General features: G+C 33.6%; 3 protein-coding genes across 6 annotated transcripts; 2 read left to right on the top strand and 1 right to left on the bottom strand.

Annotated features, from left to right (window-relative positions):
- Window positions 1-1,950: 1,950 nt before the first annotated feature.
- Window positions 1,951-6,635, bottom strand: LOC148303240 (PIH1 domain-containing protein 1-like). Of its 4 annotated transcripts, none has more exons than XM_088270318.1 (6): window positions 6,558-6,635; window positions 6,188-6,391; window positions 5,033-5,114; window positions 3,910-4,505; window positions 3,099-3,242; window positions 1,951-2,667 (listed from the first exon to the last, which is right to left on the bottom strand). In XM_088270318.1, the coding sequence occupies exons 2-6, from the start codon at window positions 6,260-6,262 to the stop codon at window positions 2,629-2,631; spliced, it is 936 nt and encodes a 311-aa protein (XP_088126444.1). In that variant the 5' UTR covers window positions 6,263-6,391; window positions 6,558-6,635; the 3' UTR covers window positions 1,951-2,628. The 4 variants fall into 4 exon arrangements, with proteins under 4 accessions (XP_088126444.1, XP_088126445.1, XP_088126446.1 ...); XM_088270319.1 differs by having other exon boundaries at window positions 5,033-5,111; XM_088270320.1 differs by having other exon boundaries at window positions 2,546-2,667; window positions 3,094-3,242.
- A 1,212-nt stretch (window positions 6,636-7,847) lies between these two features.
- On the top strand, window positions 7,848-14,793 carry LOC148303239 (stress-induced-phosphoprotein 1-like). Its single transcript, XM_088270252.1, has 6 exons — window positions 7,848-8,040; window positions 8,131-8,586; window positions 8,994-9,447; window positions 10,011-10,211; window positions 10,337-10,533; window positions 11,696-14,793. Exons 1-6 carry the CDS (start codon window positions 8,032-8,034, stop codon window positions 11,999-12,001), a joined length of 1,623 nt encoding a protein of 540 aa, XP_088126378.1. The 5' UTR covers window positions 7,848-8,031; the 3' UTR covers window positions 12,002-14,793.
- A 2,358-nt stretch (window positions 14,794-17,151) lies between these two features.
- LOC148303238 (protein mothers against dpp) lies at window positions 17,152-19,525 on the top strand. The gene is made up of 4 exons (XM_088270276.1): window positions 17,152-17,241; window positions 17,612-17,747; window positions 17,840-18,001; window positions 18,078-19,525. Exons 2-4 carry the CDS (start codon window positions 17,640-17,642, stop codon window positions 19,134-19,136), a joined length of 1,329 nt encoding a protein of 442 aa, XP_088126402.1. The 5' UTR covers window positions 17,152-17,241; window positions 17,612-17,639; the 3' UTR covers window positions 19,137-19,525.
- Window positions 19,526-19,803: the final 278 nt, after the last annotated feature.

The following is a 19,803-nucleotide window of genomic DNA, read 5'->3' as shown; positions in this document are numbered from 1 at the left end:
AAAAAACGTACTACAAAAAAAATGTCCCTTACTGTGTTTTGAATTTGGACAGCCGATCTATGAACCTGTGTGTAGTTTCCCAATTTATTTTTTTTATAAATACATAATTAGTATTTAAATAATTCAGTAGTTTTCATCAGTAATTATGAATTACTGTAATGAAAACTTGAATACATAATTGAAATTTTAATAACATACCTACATATGTCTCTGTTTTGGAATTCAGATGGTTAAAGATTGCTAATCCCAATCTCAGGTTGCATCACAATATTAACACGTTGACTGCCATGGCAATTTTCAGAATACTGGTCTAAAAAGCCAATATTTAATCATATTATATTATTAAAAACTCTAATCATAGTACACTTGGGTCTCTTTTTATGCGAAAGATACGTCCCACGGGAAGTCGCATAAAAAAATTCACACAAAAAAAGAGTTGAACTACATACAAAACTGGGGGATAGGTTCCATTATTTTTAAAAACCGCATACTTCAAATCAATATGATAAATTGTACCAAATATTGCATAAAAAAAGTTTATAAAAAAATCATAAAAATAAAAGCAGAACAGTTTTTACCTTGATTAAATATCCACATATGGGAAATCATTTTTGAGATACATCTTCGATTTAAATTACAAGTGCTTTTTTCTGTTTTTTCCAGTAGTGTCTTTTGAATACAATGTGAGATTTGAGCTCAACTTTGTGCCAGTGACACAATCACACTTTAACCACCCTACCTTTTGGTTATTTTCAGGCATATTTTTAATAAACAAGCAAAAAAATTATGTTTGTCGTCACAAAATATTGTCAGGTACAAAACCTGACAAAAATTTGTCAGAGTATCCGGTACGCATTAAATATTTTTGGAACAGATATCTTTTTTCGTGCGCGTAGGTCATACGGGTTAGCGCGGAATGGTGAAGAAAAACCGCGCGTATCACGTATGTTTGTATGTGTAGGGCAATTAACGGTTGTAACCCGCACTAGTCTAAATTATAGATTTTTTTATGCGAATTCGCAAAAAAAAAAGACTTCCAACTACATAAAAATATAAGGAATAGGTTCCATTATATTTGAAAATCGCATAAAAAAGATCCGCACAAAAACAGACCCAAGTGTACATAATTACATTTTCTGTTCATTTATTAATAAATTTTGTGTTCATCGAAGCCAGCATTGATTTTTTGTTCTCTTCCCAGAAGCCATCTATCGATATTAGCACTGATATACTGCAAATTTTATCGTATCTGCACGAATATTGCAAGTAAACACAGTAAGAGATATCTCGTAGTCGGCGTCCTAGCAAAGAACGCAATCTACGATTTATCTCGTAGTTGGCAGTCAACGTGTTAATTAATATTTGGTTAATCTATAATATGTATTGTGATTTTTATTTGCATATCTTTTTTTAAATAAATATTTGTATTCTGATATACACACAAATATTTCAATCCAATAATATTTTCAGGTAAGCCTAAGCGGCTATTTTTTTTAAATATAAATCAAGTTGTCACCAAGTAGGGAGTTGAACCTAGACCCTCTGGGTCAATGCTTGCGACACTAATCAAAGGACCAGAACCTTACTCCTTGATAGTTTAGTTCACAAGAAGTCACTTATCAAGATCTCAATTTTTATTTTCAGCTATCCTCATTAACTTTGTTTGTTTGTATTCATTATTCTCTGTTCGCCTCTGTAGTATAATGTTCAGCACGCTCGGCTGCCGTACTGGAGGTCCCGGGTTCGATCCCCTGGGGGTCAAATAAATAGTAAAGTGATTTTTTTTCACTCTAATATTTATTCAATATAATCCTGGGCTGGTACCTGAAGCGGAGGGCTGATCACCTTTCCTTCATGTGTTAATGATCGAGATAACACTGAGTCAATACGATGTAGTGCCCTATGCACCATTGGGTGCAGATAAGGGTTAGAAGGAGAAGAAATTCTCTGTTTTAGTTGTGTAAATACTTAATGTACTTATTTATTATTTACTACTACTACTACTAAATTAATATCAAAAGTTTAAACAAAACAAAAAGTATTATAATATGACTTACAGTTGTGTGAAATCTAGTATAAAAAGTTGACAAATAAATCCAATAGGTATTATGAATACATTTTATAACTGAGTTTGCAATAAACCAAATGAAAAAACCTCTGATTTTATTTTACTTGCATTTATAATTCTTCTTTCCTCAACTTTATTCACAATGTAAACCAAAGGCAATTTCTGTTAAAATAATTTAATTTTTTAATAAAATATTAATTTATTGGTTTGTATTATATTGACTAAAAACCCTTAGTAACATTTTTTTCAAGTTCTAGGAATCGTCACAATGCTTATATGCATATATTATTTTAAACTTTATAAATCAAAAAACCTTTTTTTTACCAGTACATATTTACCATACATCCCTGAGAAAAGGTTTCATCACTGATTTAAAATGTGATCATTGTAATTTTTGTTATTAAATCTATAGTGCATAAACATTTATGTCAATTTGAGATTAATTTCATTAATTGATTCGGCAGTCACTTTGTAGTAATGACTATCCATTTTTAAAAAAATGTTAGGGAAAAAATATTTATGTCATAAAATAAAAAACTCATTTTTTTAAAGACATAATTTTATGCTCCATTGCAAGCTTCCATTTTTACTGTTAATATCTGAAAAAAAACATAAGGTAAGTAAGATGAATAATTGTTAAAAAGTATTGTAAAGATAAAAGGCCATTTTAAATATTCTCTCTTGAAGCATACAAGGTGCTGGACACAAATATATCAGAGAAACATTTCTTATACTACTTTATACACTTATATAATAAAGTAAAAAGAAGTATTTCTAAAAACATTTATATTTTTTAAAAACTCTTATTCAAAATTGCTGTCTAATGTGATAGTATAAAAGTTAGAATGAATGTATTGTATTCCAATCTTTTTATTTTGTAAATAAGGACCAATTGACACAGTTTTTTTGTTTACTATTTTTGCGTCAGCACCTTGAATTCGAAAAAGATTTAGCATTTTCGTATAAAATCATTAATTTTGACTAAAATCAAAGAATTTTTAAAAATCAGTAAAAATAAAATATACTTTACTCCTGTATTCTGATTCAAAACAGCAGTGATAGATTTTTGTTTAATTGTGTACGGAACAAAGATGTCTGTAATTTGATTTGTTTTAGGAACTTCTACAATAATTCTATCTTCTCCCACATCTACAAGTACATCATTCGAACATAACTGGAAAAATAAGATCACATATTTAACACCACATTCCTGCAAAATAATAAAATAATCATTTGGGGTAAGTTTTAATACATCAATTATCCAAGCGAGCCGATGTTGACTTATATTAAATGACTCGCTTTTGATTCTATACAAAGCAATTTTACTTGAAAGTGCCAAATAATTTCTTGGCATTTTGTTTAAGGGACTAATTTTCATATAAAATTGACAAAAAGCAAGTTTGTTTATTTTTCAAGGGGACAATCTCACACACAATGAAGTAATTTGCCAAAAAATATGTCACATCCGCGAGGGAGAGTTGCAGTAACGGAATGTGGTATGCGATACTTTCAACACGGTAAGTAAGTCATTAAGTGATCATTGCACTGCTATCCCTTCACGGAAGTAAACAGTATAGGTCGTTAGACAATCATGCAATGATACACCGCACTCACACAATGGAAATAGCTTTAAATCTGGGTATAATCTTAGTTGCAAATAGAAAGATTTAAATTAACTTTTAAATGAAGATATTAATTTAATAAAATAAAATTATTAGTACAGTGAGTTACATATATGTTACATAAGTGATGAGATGTGTTTGGACTTGGGCACCAAAACTATCTTCAATGAGATCACAAATGGAAGTAAATTTCAACACGAAAAAAAATCAAATGCATACCCTTCTATCTATGTTGAATTCTCCAATGAGAAATGCTATGTTTCCTTTTTCGAGTTCCCTTCTTAACGTATATTTAACTTCGGTACTTTTCTTCTTTTCTATTTGAGGAGCGCTATTTTGAGAAGCTTCTTCATTCACTGTCCTAATTTCTTCAATCAGAGGAGTATAGGTTTTATCTATTACTTTTTCTACATCTCTATTCTGTATTCTATGTGCCTGTAAAGTGCCCATAGATTTTTTATTTTTCAAAATGTTGTATTTCTCCATTTCTAGTTCAAATTGATACTTATCTTGCAACCCTTCAAAAATAACTGTCAGGAAAAATTTATGGAATACTCTACTTTTTTGAACTTTTTGAAAGAATCCCGAATTAATAGCGACATCATACACAGTCGATGGTTGCCCAGAATTATCACCTTCCGTGTGTGCGTCGCCTAAGCTCATAGGAACTCGGTAACAAGAAGGTTCATCTGAACTTAGTATTTTTATCAGATCTTCTTCTGTAATGTCATCCGGAGGTGGGATTTTATCTGTTTGGCAGATGTTAATAAATACCTTTTTATTGTCATTTTTAATCCAGGTTTTCACACAGAATCCTGTCAAACGACGAAAATATTAAAATAGATGAAAATAAGTGGTGTATTATTGATACTTAAAATATTTATAGCTTTAATTTATGTGATCAGACATTTTAACAAAATCTTTATCATGTTAGAAAATAGTTAACACAATATTCTGTTAGTAAGCTATTCACACCACACCATCAAAATATTAAGCACTTGCACTTTTAGTCTGTTACAGACTTACAATGCATGTGATATTTTGTCTAAGTAAATATATGATCAGTGCTATGGTTATTGTTTGTAGTGTTGTTCGCATGCTAGTGTAGTTAATGTTCTGATAAAGAGATAGGTATGTCTCGTTACCGATAGACTAAAACCTCGTAAGCGGTCATGTGCCAATATTTTATTAATTCAATATTTTTATAATGGTAAAAACAAATATTCTGAAAAATTCTTTCAACATTAAATTGCAGCTAATAAAAGACATTTGTTCAAAAATATAGCAAGAACTAAAAAAGAAATGTGACTTGTAAAGGAATATTTTTAAGACTCAAATTCACCTGGATTTGGTTTGACGAGGAAAGAAGTTGGTTTCTCGGGAGCTAAGTATTTTTTTATATCATCTTCCACACTAGATTCCTGCTTGAAAATGAATTACCCAATTAGTATTTAAAATTCACATATACTTATATATAAATTCTCACTTTTATAATACCTAATTAAAATCCTTTAAATTGTTGGTCGTCTTGCCTCTCTCTATACATAACATAATAAATGTTATTTAATCTCATATTATTGATTTTAAAGTTAAAAAAATACATTGACGAAAATTAATTAGGTTTATTGCTAAGCAATATTCAAGAGGGTTTACAGAAATTGGAAAAAGCACCCAGATAACAGGGCATTCTGAGCCTTAACCTTGCACTGGCGCCACATCAATATATCCCATGAGTTGTTCCCACAAATTAAACTAGTAATCCAATTTAATTCTTTAATAAAAGCTTTTTCTCTTTTTAATATTAACTCGACTACAGTCAACCAGTTAAAAATCAGGAGGTTGCTGACAAAATACAGTGCACAAAATAAAGATACGCCAGCTTATTTTGCCTATCTATGACCAGATAATAATAGTAAAATCTCTAGTGATTTCTTCATAGGTAACAAAGAAAACAGGTCTTATAAATTTTAGAAGCAAATGCGTTAATCTGGATTATTTTGCTGAGTACTGCTACAGTGCAATCCAAAACATTAACATAAAAATTTCCCCTTCCAGTATTATACATGTGTATATTTTAAGTTTTTAAGGAAAATACAAAACATTCAAGAAAAAAATATTAACCCCAAGCTTTGAGAGTCCTCCTGACTCACCCAACGGTAGGCTTTATACAAAGTATACTACATTTGAGAGTCTATTTAATATTTTCAAAGTATACACAAACTAAAAACAAGTAGGGCAATTTCATAGGTTTCAAAAAAAATACTTTGATATTTTGGTTGTTGTAGACATATTATGTAACCTGTGCAACCACTTCGGGCTAAATTATATGTCAAGTAATAACATTTGTAACTAACTTAATTTCAGTAAAAAATTTTCGCCAGACTACAACTTTATTTAAACAACAACAAAAAGTAAATAAAAATAAAGGAATAATTGGGTCCGCAAACAACTTTACACGGCAGTAAAGCGAGAAAGCAAAAATAATATAAATACCAACCTTTGTTATCATCATATATTTTTCAATAATGCTAGGATCCACATCTAACAATATAGAATTGTTATTTTGAGACATTGCTAGAAAATATTGTTTACTGTTTTACAATTCACGAAACAGTGTTACTGTTACAGGGTTTTGAATTTTTGGATTGTAGGTTGATACGATTGATAAGCAATTTAAAAATACTCGATTGTTCAGGTTGTACTGAAATCATAACATTTATTTAATTAAAATTAGTTTGACTGTCTAATAAAATACAAAGAAAACTATTATTGGTTATAACTTGACTAAATATTATTATTATTTAATTGAATCGGCATTTCATTTATTTTATTAATGATAATAAATAAGAGAAAACGGAAAAGTTTACCAATATTTCGGACACTTATGTTGCTAATTTATACTTATGTCCACACTTTTGTCCTTATGTCAAAAAAGCAAAGAAACCAAAGATTAAATTCTAAAGAAACCAGCAAAACAAAATACATACTTGAACCATAGACACACCACAGACAGCAAATTATTATATATATAAAAATAAATAAAATAAAAAAAATAAAAATAAAAAAAAAAAATATATATATATATATATATATATATATATATATATATATATATATATATATATATATATATATATATATATAAATATATATATATATATATATATATATATATATATATATATATATATATATATATATATATATATATATGTATATATATATATATATTTATGTGTATACACAGCTACCACAGATTACCGATTTAGGTATAAATTAAATACAGTGACTCCTCGAACAACAGTGTTTTTGCCTAGAATTTTCACTCATGAATTACATGAAATTATAGTTACTTTAAACATAAAAAGAAAATCCACTCACAAGTAGGCATAGGCTATATATAAAACATAAAAAGTTGAACCCTTAGTAGGATCATGATAAGCGGTGTTGCATAAGCCGTAGCTAGATTACAGTCTTTCGGACGTTAGGTATTAAAAAAAAAACTCGCATAACATAGGTACCTAATACTAGTACTTAATTTGTTCTAAGGAGCATTCTGTGAAACGCATTTTTCCATAATAATTCACGTGAAAAAAACAGTTTGTCCTGTAACATAAAACTTAGTACTATTACATAATAATAAAAAAATACTCACTTTATTAATAAACCCAGATTTTGAGGAGTATACGGAGGCTTGCAAAGTAAAATCTTCTTGATCCATCCTTTGTTTCTTGACTGCAAGCTTTTTGAAAAACTTTTCCAATATTAGCGGTGTCGCATAAGCCGTAACTAGATCTCACAGTCACTTGAACGTTCGGTAATTGAAAAAATAATCTGTTAACGTTTTACATTCCCTACATATTAAAGGCTCATATTTAAACATGAATTTTTATCACTTTTTTTGTTTTTTCATTTATTGATTAAGAGAAGAGAGAAATGTTTGTGTTTTATTATTTTTTTAAATACTACAATTTCATACAATTTCTGTAAGCCTAAGCGGCTCATTATCAAAAATAACGTAAAGTGGGTTCGAAACCCAGAAACTCTGACCGCGACACTAACTACGGGACCACAACCCGACCCGTTTCACTTCCCGAAACCGAAAAACGCACATGTGCTAAGTACATAATATTTGCCATATTGATTCGAAACAAGAAGAAGAAGACACCAAGAACTGTCCTCAGGAAGTTTCTAGAAAGGTCCGGCAAATTGTCATATTTTGTTGTGTGCGGTTTACGTCCGTTGAAGTCTCGTTTCTCGACCGCGAGGTCTAGTTTTCGACGCCAATTTTTCGAGTTTGGTATATTGATCTTTGTTGTGAGAACGAAAACATTTTATTAAATGGATCAGGTAAATATGAGTCTTTGTTTATTTCAAATGCATGTTTCATTATATGACTGGCGACCGGTGTTTCGATTTTATATACTTTTTTCCTTTCAGGTTACAGCTTTGAAGGAAAGGGGTAACGCCGCTTTATCGTCTGGAAATTTCGATGAAGCTGTGAATTATTACAGTCAGGCTATCGAGTTAGATGGTTCTAATTACGTATTGTACAGCAATAGATCCGCTGCTCACGCAAAAGCTGGCAACTACGAAGCCTCGCTCGAAGATGCCGAGAAAACCGTGTCCCTTAATCCGACATGGATCAAGGGTTTCTCCAGGAAGGCTTCTGCCCTCATATTCTTAGAAAGATATGAAGATGCCGCTGTAGTTTATCAGCAGGCTTTGGAATTCGACCCTACTAATGAACAGCTCATAAATGGCATGAATGAAGCGATGCTTCTAGCTCGCCCTAAAAGTAACCCATTTTCAGGAGCAGATATGTTAACGAAATTGAGAAACCACCCCAAAACTCGGGACTGGATGAATGATCCGAGTTATCTGAAATTAGTCAAAGTAAGTATTATTTTCAGAATGCAACTTTGGAATATTCTTTTTTCCTTCTAACCTGTTGGTCAACTGCAAGAACTAATCCATGTTAGAAGTAATTTTGAATGATGTTCTGGAAAGTTGTTAATATTCTCAAAGGATTGACTATTTTGATGATTTCTAACATTAACTAATACTGATTTTGAACTCAAAATGATTCACTTAGAGGTAGCTTTCATGGTTGTTATAAATCCCATCGACAAACATGAAAGCTACCTCCGACTTGCACAATATGATTGTACTCAAAAAGCACAAAAAATACAGACATTCGTAAATGCCTTGTGTCTATTATATGTCATTTACCTTACTTATTTATACATTTATATGTATCAAAAATGAATATATTAAGAGTTGTATCATATTTTTGTTTTCAGAGTTTGCAATCAAACCCTCAAAGCACATTCAACGGTAATAGCCTTCAAGACCCCCGTTTGATGACCACCATTAGTGTGTTGCTGGATTTAGACTCTCGAGAAGCTATGGAAACTGACGATCCCATCGTTATCGAGACCCCCAGGATTCCCAAGGCCAGACCTCAGCCCCCCAAACCCGAAGACAACATTCCAGAACATAAGAAATTGGCAAATGCCGAGAAGGTTAAAGGAAATGAGTTTTATAAAAAGAAAGAATTTGAAAAAGCGCTAGAACATTACAATGCCGCCCTAGTGCACGATCCCACTGATATTACCTACTATAACAATATTGCCGCTGTGTACTTTGAGCAGAGAGAATTCCAAAAATGCATCGAGCAATGTGATAAGGCCATTGAAATAGGGAGAGAAAATAGGGCTGATTTTAAATTGATTGCGAAAGCTTTCATGCGCATCGGTAAGTTCTTTTAATATAGTTGTGCTTTTTTCTTTGTTGTGTCTCATTTAAGTATATAACACGATACAAATGGTGTCTGTCTGTTTTGATCTCCACAGCCACAAGTACGGGTGTCCGGCTCTTATCTTAAGGGAGTCACGGAGACTGGCAAACCAGAGTCTTACTGCCGGGCATCTTCTCTATCTTCATTACAAACTAAAAGCTAGTGTTTTTTATCAGTTTCAGTATACTGGACTGTATTGGCTTTGTATTTAACAAGACTTATGAATAGCTGAGCTATCCATTTATTCGAAACTTATATTCAATAGGGTTCACTAATTTTCTTGAATTTTATACAATTTGACAATAGATCAACATAATTTGTCAATATTAGAATCCTCTGTGCTTATTTAAAAAAAAAACCCTAGTTATTTTAGAGTAGGTTACAGGCCTGTACTGCCATACTATGTAAAAACATAGTATAAATTATACGCTAATTGTTAAAAATGGAATATTTCCGATTTAACTATCGACCAAATGTAGCTTTATTAGCGTATTGTATGCAAAATTATTTATTGTTACAGGGAATGCATATAAGAAAATGGAGCAGTGGAAATTAGCCAAAACATATTACGAGAAGTCCATGTCCGAGCACAGAACACCAGAAATAAAAACATTATTGAGTGACATTGAAAAATTTATCAAAGAAGATGAACGTAGACAATACATTGATCCTGAAAAGGCTGAGAAAGAGAAGGAATTGGGAAATGAATTTTTCAAAAAAGGTTTGAATATCTTGCGCCTTTTTTTAAGAATATAAATGTCCTGAAATAAATTATGTGTAATTTCACTAGTATATAATTGATGACTAGATTGATATTTTCTAACGAGTATCTTGACATTTCCATAGGTGACTATGGCTCGGCAGTAAAGCACTACTCCGAAGCTATCAAGAGGAATCCCGATGACCCCAAGCTGTACAGTAACAGGGCTGCCTGCTACACCAAGCTAGCCGCATTTGATCTGGGTCTCAAGGACTGTGATATGTGCTGCAAACTCGATAGCAAGTTCATCAAGGGCTGGATTCGGAAAGGAAAAATCTTACAAGTACGCTTTCAAAATTCTAACTATTACAGTTTCCATTGCCCAACATTTACTGTGGTGTTTGTAGTGTTAGTATTCAGACACTAAGACTCATTGTTTTCATAGGACGTGGGTTCAGAGTATAATGGTTTTATGAATATTAACTGTAGCTTAAAAGCACTCCCAAATCCTTGGTATGGATTAAGTTTCAAATATCTTTTATGCAGTTATTGATACGTATTAGCTGATATATTTTTTCAATATTATGTTTATTGTTGGTGAAATTCAACCTATTTCTTGAGGTGCTAATTGTGGATGGGTCAGGCTATTAAATTGACAATTTCATTTGGATCCCAATACCATCATTAACCGGATCCACGCGGCTCGCATAACTGTATGTGTTTTCATAAAACATGCCCCATACGCGGCTGACATAAGCGTATGTGTTTTTACTTTGCTCCAAGTTTCGAACCTCAGTTCAACTTGGAGGGATTTTTTCATGGTGTGGAACTTAGGATAAAATAATACGTCAATCCTTGGCCTTATGACATCTGTTATGATATCTGACTAATAATTTGTAACATCACAAGGATAAAGTAAAGAAAAGATCCCTGATTTTTCTTGCGGTCGGTAATTAGTCCGCGCCATAATCATGCCCTATATCTGTCTTACTCTCGACGCTACGCATCGCCAGTGGGTAAGAGTGACACACAATGCGTGCTTTGATTTATTTATGTTATGATCTTATTTGTTTATATTACCATATATTTCAAGAATAATGTGACACAAGTGTATTATAGAGTACCAAAAAGGCACAATGAATCCCATTAAACGTTTTTGTTTAGGAAAATAAATTGTTTCTTTACTAAATACATGATAAAAGTAATCATTTAAAAAACGGCGAAATACCGCCGCGCACGGGCGTCTCTTAGGAACAAAGTTAACGCGGTTAAAAGGTTAATCATTGACAATGCGTTTTACAATTGGCAGTTTTAATCTAAGCAATATCACAGAATGTCAACTTAATGTATCAATATTGAGTTCAGTAGTATTAATATTATATCTTATTATTCTTATTATAATGGCGAACACAAGAGATAATAGAAACATAACCCCTATAAAAACTGAAAGACTATTGTGTATCATTTTCAGTTTTCCTTTATTCAATAATTATATTGGTTTATAGGGTATGCAACAATATTCCAAGGCTTCAACAGCGTACCAACAAGCGCTAGAACTGGATTCTAGCAATGCAGAAGCCTTGGAAGGCTATCGTTCCTGCACAATGCAACTGAACTCCAACCCTGAGGAGGTCCGCAAGAAGGCCATGGGCGACCCGGAGGTGCAGGCCATCCTCCGAGACCCGGCCATGAGACTGATCCTCGACCAGATGCAGCAGGACCCTCAAGCCTTGCATGACCATCTCAAGAACCCAGACATTGCGGCTAAGATACAGAAACTGCTGGAGTCTGGATTAATCGCTATACATTAAATTATGTTACAATCGTAGACTTATCGATTCAATGACTCGGAAAACTTCATATTTAGGATCAAATAACTTAACTAGAGGTGGTAAAACACAGATCGGCGAAACCTATTTTCTATATGTTCATTTCATCATAGCCTACCACTTATTTTCTGAAATACATCAGGGGGTTTTCTGAGTGATTGACCATTCGATAAGTAGTTGCCACAAGTAAACCTGTGTACTTGTTACTTAACAGCTAAGTCAAGCAAGATCCTGATTAACACAAAATTCATTGTGACTTAAGCTGTATTAATGTTTTACTTGAATTAAATGTATAATTGTTGTAATAGTCCTCTGATCGATGTTGTTTACAAATCGTATCAGTTTTGAAGCTAGTATATTACATAATAAGAAATATAACTTGTGGTTAAAAAAACATACATGTATTTATATAATGAAAATTCGAGGTCTTCAAACATAAATTACTTGCTTAAGTTACATCCCAGTATGTTTTAGTATTTTTTATATCTATTGGGTCTTTAAAACTATGGATTTACTTTTCATACAACAGGACTGCGCGATTATGTAGTATAATTTATTTACTTTCATACATAGCACTCACCTTAATTAGCTATCGATGAGCTTATTTCATTTATGAATATGATAACATTAAAGACAAATGACTAATTTTGATAATTGAAGATGTCACATAAGTAAACAAAAAATATTGGGTGAAATATCTGAAAAATATTACATTTCCCAACATTTTTGGATGTGTTCAAATCCTTGTTCATAAACCTTGTCCAAAAGATTATATTATAATCATGGGATGGTGAATGTTACAATGTAAAGTGATCACTACCCAGACTTCCATGTTCTTCTTCATCTATGTTGAGGCGTCAAAAATGTGAACATTACATTTGTTTTAGCCACACTGCCATGCCTAAATGGCAATGTCAAAAAACAATGTTGCAAACATGGATTATATATATTTTTATATTGGAATGAATCTTAATATAAAAAAGTTGTTTTTTTTTTGTTTCAATCCCTATTTTTTTTTTCTACAACACAAGTTTTTACGAATTTTAAGAATTTTACCTGTACTATTGAAAAAAAATGTATAAGTGATTTTACTACCCATAATTTATTTTTGAAAGCATTGCTTTGAATAATTTATATTTGGGCGAAAAAACCCAATTATCAATCAATCCACTCATTGTTCAACGCTCAAATTGGCATTTATTAATTTGTAGACATTTTGTAATAATTTTTTATACGTTTTCATATTATGTGTATCTTACTTTTCAATTGATATTAACAGTTTTGTTTTATTGAACACAAAAATATGTTGCTTAGAATTTAATTGAAGAAAATCTCTTGTAATTAAACGAAATATTCCTATATTTTTTTATTTGTCAATTTTCATTAATTCATACTCTAAGAAAGATATTATGAGTTTATGGTAGCTGAAGTATAAAACAAATAATTTAGACTGCAAATGTTCTAATTAACGAGAGAGTACTGCATCCATAAAGGCTCACACCCTTTCTGTACTTGTCTTTTTCTTTCTCTATTTCACTTATCGCATTATGCAAATTTTTAACTAATGAGTATTAAAATCTGTTCAGCTAATGTGCAGTATAATAAGCAAGCGTCTACTGATTTCCTATGCTACATATTAACACAGTAAATGCGGCGCTGTTCACATAGACTGTTTATAAAGTAAGCAATGGAGAGAGGAAAAAACTATTCTCCCACTCTTTCCTTTTAACTGTTGTATTCGGAGAAAGGGAAGTGTTTCACTTTTTCATTTGATCCAGGCCAATTTTCTCTACTCCGGCTAAAAAAGTTTTACTAAAAAAAAATCTGATACTAAACAGCAATTCCATCCTTTAAGCAGTCACTTTTCGGTAATATATAACATATTATATTCAAAATCATTATCAAACACGATTGGGTTTGATTATAACGTTGAATGTATCGAAACACATGTCACAATACACTTTAAATAAGTAGTAGTACTTACCAAGTAAAATTAAGACTATTTCAATAATTCCTTTATATTACTTGCAACTTAATAATTAATGTGGTAAAAAAAATATCTGGTGAAGTGATGATGACCTTATACTATAGACCAGTGGCCCCCAACCTTTTAATAGCTGCAGGTCGATGTTTGATGATTTTACTGCTGCCCGCTGAAAGGGGGACGTTGATTGTTTATATTTTAGACGGTTTTATGTTATCTTTAAATTGAACAGATCAGTGACATCAAGTTATACACATGAGTACCTATTACAGAACAAGTACTTGTACTGTTCTGATTACAAAATTCCACATGTGTAAAAATACCTGGGAGGGAGAAAAAGGAGAAAAATCAAAGATCACGTCAAAGATAAATTGTACAAAATGAAGGACACACCACAACATCAATATCGACCGACAAAGTTAAATGATCTCAGTGCTAACAATGTCGAGTTGAACATATCAAAACCCCCATATTCATCGTTAACCAATTTTGAATGATGTTTTAACTTCTAAAGGTATTGTGTCAGCGGTAGCTTGGCGTGAAGAGGGGTTTTCAACTGAATATTTTTTATTTGTCAATAGCATGTTTATTTTTTATTGGGTATGTTTGATTTTTTTTATGTAATTAAAATTTTTTACACGGTCTTGGGCGGCCCGGTACCATTTGATCCATGGACCAGTACCGACCCGCGGCCCGGGGGTAGGGGACCACTGCTAAAGACAATATGATTTTTAAAAAAACTAAGCAATTTATATAAATGTACATATAGTGCGCTTAATACTCCAAAAAATTGTAAAAATGGAGTTACATACTTATAAGGCCATTTTGTAACTCCTTCTACAATGAAAAAAGTGTCGTGAATGTTGTCAAACAGCATACTTTTTTCACAGATACATAGAACACCAAACGAGTTGCCTCTGCATATTTGAAATTTGATATTTGCTCATTTTGAATCAATCGTCTTTAATGTTGAGTGTGTGAAATGTTCTTTATTTTTTTCATTGATTAATCTTAAAAGGAAGAAAAGTTTTATTTTGTGAAGACCTTAAATATCAAAATTATTTTACATTATAAATTGTTAAATATAATTTGGAACATCGCATGTTTACTTAATTGACGGACATAATGTCCCTTAAGTAAAATACTTTTTTTGCAGAAGAAATATAGTGTTAATTTTTTATGTTTTACAAGGTAGTTTATGTGGATCATGAAAGCATAAATGAACTAATCCTGTATGCCTTCTCCATATTCATGAACATGTAATATTTTCTTAAAACATCATCTTATTAGTAAACTCCAAATATGCATATAGAATATGTTTTGTGTCCTGTATTTTATGTAATTAGATAATGATCTATCATTTTTTTCCTTTAAATATATTTTTATTGTTAGACACATACATTCTCAATTTTTTGTTTTAATTTTTTATAAATGCTTTTCTTACTTGGTTTTAATTGTGCTCGAGCACATCTCATTATTTCATCTTTTTGTAATTTAATATGAGAACTACAATATGATGTGACATTATTCTATATATTCCGCTAATAAAATTAAGTGAAAATAATTCGTATTTTATTTTATTTTCTTTTACACTGAATTAATTTTATCAGATACCAATCTGCGTGGCACTCTGATGTTACGAAACATTTTTTCAAATGTGGTAATGAATCTATGTTTAGAATCCCTTTTTCCATAATTTTTATCTAATCCTCTTATTGATTTGTACTCTACAGTAATATTGTACCTCCGCTAGTGCCATGCAAGGCTACATCCTTGCGCTGCTCTTTATCATCCTTAAAGATTTCATACTATGCAAGTTATCACCGCTCGACCAAAGAATAACAATCTCTTACTCCCAGAAACTGCGACCAGGATTACTCAGATGAACCTGTCGTTGATCGATGACTGTCAAATGGGGCTCGATTGGATGAATCAGATCAGGAGGGGATCCAACTAATGCATAGCAGCCATACTGTATAAACAGATTTATTCATAAATATATCGGGTGCCAGGTCCCTACCCACCAAAAGAGGAAAAAATAAGAAATGCTATGTTGTGAATGAATTTTAATAAAATACTTTCAAACAAAGTTTATTGGAAGCAATGTCAGCTTTAAATGACAACTATACAATTTCAATAAATTTATACACCTTTAAAAATATAAATATATTCAATATAATTCCTGGATGCCTGGCAGAAAGAATAAAAATAATTTAACTTGTATTCTAGAGTAAAAATAATATTCTTTGGATGATTTTTTAAAACAATTTAAATTTATGAGCAATTTTTATTTATTTATTTTTATAGATACAAGTACAGTATGTCCTCTACATATGTGACTAATTCGTCCCAAAGGTTTTCGTGTAAGTCTAAAAAAAATATTTTTGATTTTTTTAATAATATATAGTATGCATAATATGCACTAGTTTTGATGGATATAGTACATATGTGAAAACAACTAAATGCAAATGAAAATGAAAACGTGGAAAGAATCTCAATCGCAACACACACGTAACTAACTTATGACTTAGTCGTTAATCACATGTTTTGACAGTAAAGGTAGAGGGATAGGGTGCAAAGCATGAGCAAGTGCCATTTCTCTGCTTTTCTCTCTCACTTTCCTATCAACACAATACTATGTGAAAATAAACGACTGGAGAAATATTTTATTTTTAAAATCGTGTAATTACGAATTCACGTAAGTCGAAATCGCGTAAGTAGAGGACTTACTGCATATAAAAGCAGTGAGGAAATGAACTTTATGAAATACCCCTGATTATTTGAATTTTATATAATATAATGGGCTAATAAGCTAAAAAATAAGTAACAAAAAAAAAGAATGTTGAATTTCCAAAAATAATCAAATTACCCTGTCTGATGATATCGATAACGACGAAACCCGGTCACTGGTCAAATTAAAGAATGTACATAGTTGTTATTTTAATATAAGATCAAATTGGTTATAAACATTTTTTTAAAATCGCGACTGCATGTACCTACGTATATAATGACAAAGCTTAAATTTGTGATCATTTACGATCCTTAAATGATCCCGCAATGATTACTTTTAGTTATTGAACATTACCTTCTTATATATATTTTTTGTGTGTTTGCAGTTGGCAGCAATAAATATTTTCCAAATGGCAGCATTGTGACGTGACAGAGATGGACAGCTTTCGTAAAAAAAGCCATCAACTGATAAACAGTTTGTGACAAATATTTGTAATTATACTGATTGGTGCGTGCTCATTGACTTCATTTTTATATTCAATATTAAAATGCTTCCCTTTTGATAGTTTGTGTGTTTAAGGCCATGTGCCGGCATAAATTGAGTATTATTTTTCAGACATTCTGTCGCCAAATATCCTCTCTTTCCGTTTAGACGCTAATGTAACTGAACAGTTTTCAAACACATTTCACCACAACCGTTTAGCATTTCCTGGTTTTTCGCAGGTTACGGAACCCTCCGAATTAATGTCGCGGATCGATAACTCATTTCTCGGAAGTGTTTACCCCGCACGAGCGCCGAGTGTACCTCGGTAAATGAGTCACCAGACTTACCCGCGCTCGAATAAACGTCCCCAATGATTAATAATTCTTCTTTTCAGTTGCCGATCTTCGCAATAACTGCTCGCGATGGAGACCGATGATGTCGAATCCTCCAGCAGTGGACCTATGTCGAGTCTCAATAGTTTATTTTCATTCACAAGTCCCGCTGTGAAGAAGTTGTTGGGCTGGAAACAGGTTAGTTTTGTCAATTCCATTTAAAAGCGCTACAACATTGCCATAGCGTAACGTGTGTTTCGAGTTTTGTTTTTGTATTGTAACTGTTTTAGGGTGACGAGGAAGAGAAATGGGCTGAAAAAGCTGTGGATAGCCTAGTAAAGAAGCTAAAGAAAAGAAAAGGGGCTATAGAAGAACTAGAACGCGCTCTTTCTTGTCCAGGAACTCCCTCCAAATGTGTGACCATACCTCGTTCTCTAGATGGAAGATTGCAGGTGATTATTTCTCATTTATTCTTTTCGGAATATCCTCCGCGTTCTGTGTTGCTTGATCGAATGTATTATATTGCAGGTTTCACATCGGAAAGGACTTCCGCACGTCATTTACTGTCGCGTGTGGCGCTGGCCCGATCTGCAGAGCCACCACGAGCTCAAGCCCCTGGAGTTGTGCCAGTACCCTTTCAGCGCCAAGCAGAAGGAGGTCTGCATCAACCCTTACCATTACAAGCGCGTGGAGAGTCCCGTGCTGCCGCCGGTGCTGGTTCCCCGTCACTCTGAGTTCGCTCCCGGCCACTCGCTGCTGCCGTTCCAGCAGGTCTCGGAGCCCCCCATGCCACACAACGTGAGCTACTCGGGCTCCGGCTTCAACCTGCCTTCGCCCCCGACCTCGCTGTCGGGCGGGGCCTCCCCGGGCAGCTCCGGCCCCGTGAGCCCCTTCGGCACCCTGGCGGAGACGCCGCCACCCGCCTACAGCCCCGCCAGCCCCGCGTCCGAGGAGGCGCCGGGCGAGGTGGCCCCCGTGAGCTACCAGGAGCCGCCCTACTGGGCCTCCATTGCCTACTACGAACTCAACTGTCGGGTGGGCGAGGTGTTCCACTGCACCTCTCACTCCGTCATCGTGGACGGCTTCACCAACCCCTCCAACAACAGCGATCGGTTCTGCCTCGGTCAGCTGAGCAACGTGAATCGCAACAGCACCATCGAGAACACGAGGCGCCACATAGGTAAAGGAGTCCACCTGTATTATGTAGGTGGAGAGGTGTACGCCGAGTGCCTCTCGGATTCGGCCATCTTCGTGCAGAGCCGTAACTGTAATCACCACCACGGCTTCCATCCTTCGACCGTGTGCAAGATCCCTCCGTCGTGCTCCCTGAAGATTTTTAACAATCAAGAGTTTGCGCAGCTGCTCAGCCAGAGTGTGAACCACGGCTTCGAAGCGGTGTACGAGTTGACCAAGATGTGCACCATCCGCATGTCCTTCGTGAAGGGCTGGGGGGCGGAGTATCACCGGCAGGACGTCACGTCCACCCCCTGTTGGATAGAGATACACTTGCACGGGCCGCTGCAGTGGCTAGATAAAGTCCTCACCCAGATGGGATCCCCGCATAATGCCATCAGCTCCGTGTCGTGAGTCGTGTGCCGTGATTTGTGTAAGCTGCCTTATATTTCCATTAAAATGTCCTGTATTTTTGTATGTGACTGGCTGCGAGAGAACATTATAGGCCCTATGGGTGCAATAGGAGTGCGCGTGATAATGACAGAAGGAGATAATATATTATATGTTGTTAACATTTTATATTACGCCGTGGAATTGTGCGTGACACGTTGGCCTTATAGTAGTAGTTATATTGCGCAAATCTTGATGTTGACTTTGTGCACAGGGCTCGTATTTTAAGTGTAAAATAATTAATGGAGCCATTAAACCATGCCATGATATTTCTTTATTTACTGATATTTCTTATAATTGTGATTTTTTCTATAAAAGCTTATATGTTTTAAAATAAGAGAATTTAAACAAAATATTGGTTTTAATTTTAAATTTTAAGTTAACTCTTATATAGTTTTCTATCTCCATTTCCATTCTTATATAGGTGATGTTTTCCAACCTGAGCTGAGTATCCCATCAAACATATTCCATAAATCTAGAACGCAGAGCTGATCACCCTACCTTCATATAATCACAACTGAGTTTATAGTGTCGATTCACTTAGATGCCCAATGCACCACTTAAGTAATGATAGCGGTGTAAAGAAGAAAAGTGTTTTTCGACTGCAGGAAAGGTTATTATTTCAATTCCA

This window comes from Brachycentrus maculatus, unplaced genomic scaffold (assembly GCF_059751285.1).
Source record: "Brachycentrus maculatus isolate JH-2025_06_01 unplaced genomic scaffold, ASM5975128v1 h1tg000378l, whole genome shotgun sequence".
NCBI lineage: Eukaryota > Metazoa > Arthropoda > Insecta > Trichoptera > Brachycentridae > Brachycentrus > Brachycentrus maculatus.
This window is presented reverse-complemented; position numbering and strand designations above follow the sequence as displayed.